The sequence below is a fragment of the Carcharodon carcharias genome, chromosome 6, assembly GCF_017639515.1.
Source record: "Carcharodon carcharias isolate sCarCar2 chromosome 6, sCarCar2.pri, whole genome shotgun sequence".
Classification (NCBI taxonomy): domain Eukaryota; kingdom Metazoa; phylum Chordata; class Chondrichthyes; order Lamniformes; family Lamnidae; genus Carcharodon; species Carcharodon carcharias.
Window position 1 is genome coordinate 100480422 of NC_054472.1, and position 8454 is coordinate 100488875.

Here is an 8454-nt window from a genome sequence, read left to right on the forward strand (position 1 = left end):
TCCACTAGTCACAGCTCTCCATTCAGAAAAGCACCCTTCTACTGCTACCTTCTGTCTCCCAAGACCAAGCCAATTCTGTATCCATCTTGCCAGCTCACCACTGATCCTGTGTGACTTTACCTTCTATACCAGTCTGCCATGAGGGACCTTGTCAAAAGCCTTACTGAAATCCATGTATATAACATCCACTGCCCTTCCATTGTCGATCATCTTTGTCACTTCCTCACAAAACTCGATCAAGTTAGTGAGACACAACCTCCCCTTCACAAAACCATGCTGCTTCTCGCTAATACACCCATTTGCTTCCAAATGGTAGTAAATCCTGTCACGAAGAATCTTCTCCAATAATTTCCCTACCACTGACGTAAGGCTAACTGGCATGTAATTTCCTGGATTATCCCTGCTCCTCTTCTTAAACAATGGAACGACATTGGCCATTCTCCAGTCCTCTGGGACCTTACCCGTAGCCAGTGAGGATGCAAAGATTTCTGTCAAGGCCCCAGCAATCTCCTCCCTTGCCTCCCTCAGTACTCTGGGTTAGATCCCATCTGGCCCAGTGGACTTATCCACCTTAATATTCTTCAAGACGCCTAACACCTCTCTTTTGATCTCAACATGATCCAGGCTCCAGGCTATCTAAACACTCTTCCCTAGACAAAGTCCTAAGTCCTTCTCTTTGGTGAATACTGATGAGAAGTATTCATTTAGTATCTCTCCCATTTCCTCTGGCTCCACACACACATTCCCACTTCTGTCCCTGCGTGGGCCTACCCTTTCCCTGGCTACCCTCTTGCTTTTTACATATGTATAAAAGGCCTTGGGATTTTCCTTAATCCTGGTTGCCAGTGACTTTTCATGACCCCTTTTAGCCCTTCTGCCTCTTTAAGTTTCGTCCTACTTTCTTTATATTCTCCACAGCCTTCATCTGTTCCCAGCCTGCTAGCCCTTACAAATGCTTCCCTTTTCTCTTTGACTAATCTAGCAATATCCTTCATTATCCAAGGTTCCTGAAATTTGCTATGCTTATCCTTCATCCTAGCAGGAATATGCCAGTCCTGAATACTGTTGATTGTATCAAATTCTCACATACACTACAGTGCCATACAACACTTATGAGCAAAGTTATAGCTCATGGAATAAAAGGGACATTAACAACATGGATACAAAATGGCTGACTGATAAGAAACTGAGCCGTGATTAATGAATGTCTTTCAGGCTGAAGGAGTATTTGTAGTGGAGTTTCCCAGGGGTCAGTGTTTGGGACCCTTGATTTTCCTGATATATATTAATGACCTAGACCTTGGTGTACAATACACAATTTGCAAATAAGAAACTTGGGAAGCATTATGAACTGTGAGGATAGTGTAGAACTTCAAAAGGACACAGAAGTTGGTGGAATGGGTGGACAGGTGGCAGATGAAGTTCAATGTGGAGAAACATGAAGTGATTAATTTTGGTAGGAAGAACGTGGAGGGACAATATAAAATAAAGGGTATGACACAAAAGAGGGTGAAGGAGCAGAGGGACCTGTATGTATGTGTGCATAAGACATTGAAGGTGGGAGGGCAGATTGAGGACATGGTCAATAAAGCATACAGAATCCTAGGCTTTAATAGGGGCATAGAGTACAAGAGCAAAGGAGTTATGATGAACTTGCATAGGACCCCAGTTTGTCCTTAGCTGGAGCATTGTGTCCAGTTCTGAGTGCTGTGCTTTGTAAAGGATGTGAAGGCGTTGGACAGAGTGTAGAAAAGATCCATGGGAGTGATTCCAGGGATGGGGAACTTCGGTTATGAAGACAGATTAGAGAAGTTGGAACTGTGTTTCTTTGAGGAAAAGAAGGCAGAGAGGAGATTTGAGGGCTCTGGATAAGAGTAGATAGGGAGAAACTGTTCTCACTCATAAAAGGATCGAGAACAAGAGGGCACAGGTTGAAGATGATTTGCAAAGAAGCAATATGAGAAAAAGCTTTCACAGCGTGTGGTTACTGCCTGGAATGCACTGCTTGAGAGTGTGGTGGAAGCCAGTTCAATCAAAGCATTCAAAAGGAAATTAGACTGTTATTGGAAAAGGAATAATTTGCAGGGTACCAGGAAGAAGGCAGGAGAATGGCACAGGGTAAATTGCTCATTTGGTGAGCCGGTGACCTCTTTCTTTCTGTGTTGCAACGCTTAAGATTCTATGCGCCCATCAGGAGAAGTAATTTTGTGGCTATGGGTCCTCCGACTGTCAGAGGGTGCTCCAGTCCTTCCCTTGCTAACTTTAGTCTGTGTGCAGGCCGGGCACCGGAAAAGTGCGGCACTGGCGTAAATTCTCTCACACTGCAGGAAGCTGCGGCACTAGAATAATAACAGAAAATGTGGGACAAACCCAGCAGGTCTGGCAGCATCTGTAGAGAGAGAAACAGAGTTAACGTTTCGAGTCTAATAAGACTCTTCTTCGGAACTGGCCTGGGTTGACTCACAGTCGCCATTGGACTCGATCCACTCAGATTTCGCTCCGGGTTTTCCGTTCTATCAATGACGGCTCCACCTCCGCCGCCCCTCCCCAGGAAGTTGTCTCCATCCGGGAGGGAGGGCCGACTCTGGATTTAAGGGCCGACGAAGCTTCGCCATTTCCTCTTCAGCTGTGACTGTGGTCCGACTGGAGGTTGGTCGTGTCCGTGTGCTCCTGACTCACCGCTGTTCGTTCACTTTCAAAGTCCCAAGCGAAGAAGTCGACGGATAAGTCGGTCAGGAGGTTACCATGGTGAGGGGAGGGGGAAGGGGATGGCGGGGGACAGTTGCGCGGGTTTGAGGGAGCGGGAGGGTGGCGCGCGCGCGTCCCAGGCCCGGGGGCCGGATTTGCCCACGTGCTGCTTCCCCTCCTTGCGCTGTAGGTCCAGGGGCGAGCGAGCTGCTTGGGGGGCTTTGCTGCCGAGCCTTTGGTACATTGAATCCAACCGGACTTAGCTTGAGTGGCTCCAGGGAGCTGATGCAATTCTTGTGCAGGGTAGAAGAAACACTAATCTAACACGATGCACCAAATAAAACAAAAAAAAACTGCAAATATTTAGTAACTGAGGGAGGATCTGAGAGAACCAATCTCTATGTTTCAGGTCGATCATCTTTCCAGGAGCTGTTTGTGTTCGCTCTGAATTTAATTTAATTTGTCCTATTTAAAACAAATAAACCCCCACATCCATTTATGCCAGTTATTGTGTCCTGTTTGATGTGTGGTTCGTTTTGGGATGCTTCAAATTGGCTCACCGAATGTGTTTCATGGGAGATACATTTTAATGGAGGAGTTACTCATTCAGACAATGTGGGGCTTGGTATATTATAAAATGCTAAATTGCCGCTTTAGATAAATGCAGTTGATGAAATGGAAGCTCAAGTTGTTTGGTCACGCTTTCAGATTTTTGTGGGTACTTTTTAAGTAAAAATATTGGATATAAGCTCATTCAGGGGTTTCAGCTCATTCAGGGGTTTCCCCATAGCACACTGAAGTTTTCCAGGTTATTAAATTGTAAACTGTTCATTTGTAAACAGTTTAGATGGGCATTAAGTTTTGAACTTAAAAACTGGTGGTAATATGAACAAGTACATCTCCAAATTGACTTCTTCACCTTGGGGAGAAAAGTTACATAACTTCTAAGAATTTTGTTTAGTTTACATCTGATTTTTTTTTGAGCAGGCATTTAAAGATCCTGGCAAAGCACCTGTAGAACAGGAGGTTGCAATTCACCGCATTAGAATTACCTTGACCAGCCGGAATGTAAAATCACTTGAGAAAGGTAAGTAACTTAATAAAATGGCAGTGTGTGGAAGAAAGTGTGTCATTAATTAGTTTTTACCAACCTTCTATAATAAATTAAGTTTGAGTAATAAGCAAATGGCAGCAAATGCTGGTCTTGCCAGCAATGCCCACATCCTATGAAAGAATAAAAATGAATCAGTAAACATTTGAGGAAATTGATTGTTATGTTTTCTTATCAAAAGTCTGGTCTGTGGCATCAGCAGCAACATGTTGTGTACCATGCTTTGTCATGGATGCAGCACACACAAATTAACACTTTTCAGTAGGGAGAAATGGAGGCTGTGCAATTGGATTTTTAAAGCAATCTAGATGATGTCTATTTGGAGTTTGATTCAAAATGTAAAGTTGTTTTTTCTCCATTGTACTTGTGGTCGTTATTTTTCACTGATGTTTTGTCCACAAGAAAACCTCAGAATTTTAAATTTGCAAAACAAATTGATTCTGACTCGTGCAACTGGATGAAGTAATAAACTAGCCCTGGAGATGCGATACCTTTGGGCAAAGATTTTTTTAAATAAAGAGAAATCAAGTTTTTGTGCCTTAAAATTAAGCATCTAGGAGCTGTTAAGTGTCTTCCATAGTACAAAAATTTTGTAAAGCACAATCCTGTAATTGTTCTGGCTGAACTACTGGATTGCATTTGCTGGCAAGGAGGATATTATTGTAAATGAAACAACATGATTGCTTTATACGCTATTCTGAGCCAGTTTTGGTGCTGATGGCATAAATTATGATGATGGATGCTTTTACTCTAATAAGTTTACTTTTCTCCAGTTTGTGCTGATCTAATTCGTGGTGCCAAAGAGAAGAATCTGAAGGTCAAGGGACCTGTTCGCATGCCCACCAAGGTGAGGTCATCTATAGAGAAAAGACTGGTGGGAAGTCAGGTGTTTTCAGCAACATTTTATTTTATAACATTGCATTTTCCTAAAGAAATTGATATTGGAAAGTAAGAGCATTGATGAAAGTTTGTTGTGGGGGGATATGGGAAAGGTTGCAATTGCATTGGAGGCTGTGAAAGATTGTCTATCAGTTGATCAGCTTTTCCATTCAATCTTGGCTCGGTGGTAGAACATGCTTGTGTCAGAATGTCCCTTTCCAGAGACTTGTGCAGATTATCTAGGTATTTTGGTGTTGTAATGGTAGCAATGTAATCTGCAAGAGATCTCGTGGCGATATTAAAAGAGCAGAAGAGTTCTAATAACCAACCTTTATTCCTCCCCAATATTGCTTAAACTTATCTGGTCATTTATTATCTCATTGCTGTATGCAGGACTGTACTCTGTGTGGATTATCATGCACATTTGCCTGCATTACAGAATGGAGTTTACTTGGTGGGGGGGGAAGAGAATGTATCCCAAGGTGCTGGGGGTGTTAAAAGATGCTAAATCAATGTCTTTGTATGGGTTGGTTTTTGTTTATTCTAGTCTTTGACAATCTAGAAAATGGTGGTTCTTGGAAGCACATTTTAGCAATGAAGTGATATGACTTGCATTTAAAGCTGGTGTGGCAAGAGTGGATATAGGTGAAGCCATTCGACAGTAGGGTGGTGGCTGGACTTTGAAAAGTCTGCCTAAGGAATTTAAAGACTTCAATTTGCTATGGAGCTCAGGATGATTCTACCATCCTGAGGGTAATGCATTGAGGAATTGCAATTGGAAAGATGTAGGTGTAGAAACTTTAGGTGCAATAAGCACTTAGGAAGGTAAGGGAGATGTTACTTTTACCACGGGGAGCTTGTGATTTAGGAGTAAGGACGTCATGCTGCAATTTTATATAGGGCTTTGGTGAGAACACACCTGGAGAAATATGTACAGCTTTGGTGGCCTTTCCTAAGGAAGTGTACGTTTGTCTTGGAGGAGATGCAATGAAGATTTGCTAGATTGATCCTTGTGGTGAGGGATGTCCTGTGAAGAGAGGTTGTGTAAAATTGCCCTGTACTTTAAACAATCTTGATGAAACAATTCTTGGAGGGCATACAGGATAGATGCTTGAGAGGTTTTTAACCCCTAGCTGAAGTCTAGAACTGGTGTTATTGTCTCAGGATAAGGGCCATTTAGAAGTTTCTTCTCTTGAGGGTTGTGAATTCTCAACCCAAGAGAGCTGTGAATGCTCAGCTACTGCCTTTATTCAAGTTTTACTGTAATAAGCTTTGGGGCATCCTGAGGTTGTGAAGGTGCTATATAATGCGTTTCTTTTGATGTGGAGGAACTGAATTACATCAGGTTGAGCCTTGAAAGTTAATAGAAAAGGCTAATGGATCATCTATAGTACTTATGATTTTAAAATCTGGGTTGCAGGAATATGTAGCTTTGGTGAAATGTCATTCATTTGTTCAGTAGAGTACTGTGCCTGACTGCAAACCCTAAAAAAGGCATTGGCAATTTCTGACCTCCGGCATTTTCAGTGTTTAAGGAGCCTTGCATAGGGAGTGATTCAACTGTGCTGGCATAACTATTTTTGAAGTGCTGTGTGGTGTTTTTTTTTGTTTAGAGTTCAAACTTGTGTTCTCTCGTGTTTAGGTAACTTGCTATGTAAATTGTGCTAATTATGTGTGTCCCCTGGTTAGATGTTATTGTGTTGGTCACTTTAAGGGTTGGTCACCATTTTCCTTTTTGGTTTTGTGCATTAAAATTAATTTGACATTGCACCTCTGGTATCTAAGTGCTAATGTTTGACTCCAGTTGATTTTTTTTGTCAACTGGGGGATAAAGTGAGAAACTTAGCTGTAATGAGAAGTTGAGTATCTCCAGAATTGAGGATTGGAACCCAACCTCGCCTCCAATTTGAAGCCCTGTTGGGAGATGTTAAACTACTGTTATATACATGTGATAATTAACTGCTAATTATTGGTTGGGTTGTAGCATTACTGTTGTGCAGTGATGGCAGCCATTCTTTTTATCAGCAAGGTCCCAATAGTAGTGTGGCAATGGACCAGCCTCTCTCATACTCACCAGAGGTGGTAGGCAGGACCTCTGGTTTGTCTCAAAATGGATGCAACAGTGCAACACTTCTTTGAGTACTGCATTGGACCGTCTCTAGAGTTCAAATCTTGGCATTATACTTGTACCCATAAACCTTCAGCTGAACTAAATTGACATCACAGTTGGCCATAAACTAAAACTTGCTGGAATCTTGCTACAGCGGCTCTTCTAGTACAGTAGCAGTTATAATTCTGGTACTGTTTGATTTGGTGAGCAATAAAATTAGATCTTGTCACTCTGTAGAAATTGCCAGTACAGAATTGAAATATCTGACAGCACCTGAGGTTCTGAACTTTGTTGTGTAAAATAATTCTACGGAAGAACATGTTGATCAGTCACCAGCCTGATTTTGCTTTTCTTTTCTGCCCCTGCCACTTCACTTGGATGTTCCTCCTTCAGAGGATGTAATCACTGCATAATCTGTTATCTATTTTATTTCAGACTCTGCGTATCACAACAAGAAAGACTCCATGTGGTGAAGGTTCCAAAACCTGGGATCGCTTCCAAATGAGGATCCACAAACGTCTAATTGATTTACACAGTCCATCTGAAATTGTGAAACAGATCACCTCCATCAGTATCGAGCCTGGTGTTGAAGTGGAGGTTACAATTGCCGATGCTTAAATGTCTATGGAAATAAGTACAATAAAAGAAATTTAAAATCCTATAATTTTTTCTAGTCTAAATTCATTAACCTTACAAGGGTATTCAAGTCCAAATTAAGATAATTGGTAAAAGAAACAAAGATGATGTGAGGGAAAACTTTTTTTATTCAGCAAGTGGTTAAGATCTGGAATGCACTGCCTGAATGGTGGAAGCAGATTCAAACAAGATTTAAGAAGAGAATTGGATAATTGAGTGGAGAATTTGAATGGCTATAGGGAAAAGGCTGGGGATGGGCCTAGATGAGTTGCTATAGCAGCTGGCACAGACGACATAGGCTGGATGTTTTTTTTCAATGCTGTAACTATTCTGATTTTATAACTGGGTTTTTATCAGTGAAACCTCCCTTCTGGTGACAGTTTCATCCCTCAAGTGTTATATACTGTGGGTTTTGTTCAGCAACAATATCAGAACTGTAATAGATTTGCTCATGTACTATTGTAAAACGCATTCAAGTCACTGCATTGTAGCCTCAAGACCTAAAATGGCAGGTGCAGTGTAGCCACCCAAATGTTGAAGGTGAGGGGGAAAAACTCCCCTTGAATGAAGTCCAGATACAGTACTTAATGAGTGAATGAGGTAAAAGATCTATTTCTAAGTTGCTGTGAAACCATGTTCATATTTATTGCATTTTGTCAATCATACTAATTGCTTTGGGGTAAAAATCTAAGCCTGTGTTCTTAAATAAAAACCTTTCTTAGCCTTGGATGTAGTTGAATATAAGTACAAAATTCAGTTATGTTGTAGGTTTACTTTTCCCATGAAGATGAACCAATGTGAAATATATGCTGGAGAAACCCTGTAGGTCTGGCAGCCTCCGTGGAGAGAAACAGACTGAAGAGGAGTCATACGGACTCGGTCTTTACTGTTTCTCTCCACGTGCGGCCTGACCTGCAGAGTTTCTCCAGCATTCGCTGTTTTTATTTAAGATTTCCAGCATCTCATTTCCAGTAACTACGCAAATAGTGGATGCACTGGTGGTAATCTTCCAATAATCCTTAGATTCTGA

At 41.6% G+C, this 8454-nt stretch overlaps 1 protein-coding gene and 1 non-coding gene across 2 annotated transcripts; both read left to right on the forward strand.

Moving 5' to 3' along the window:
- Window positions 1-2590: 2590 nt before the first annotated feature.
- rps20 (ribosomal protein S20) lies at window positions 2591-7449 on the forward strand. The gene is made up of 4 exons (XM_041190283.1): window positions 2591-2748; window positions 3676-3775; window positions 4573-4646; window positions 7224-7449. Exons 1-4 carry the CDS (start codon window positions 2746-2748, stop codon window positions 7404-7406), a joined length of 360 nt encoding a protein of 119 aa, XP_041046217.1. The 5' UTR covers window positions 2591-2745; the 3' UTR covers window positions 7407-7449.
- Window positions 4443-4507, forward strand: LOC121279463. Its single transcript, XR_005943404.1, has one exon. It is a non-coding gene; the product is annotated as a small nucleolar RNA U54 (small nucleolar RNA).
- Window positions 7450-8454: the final 1005 nt, after the last annotated feature.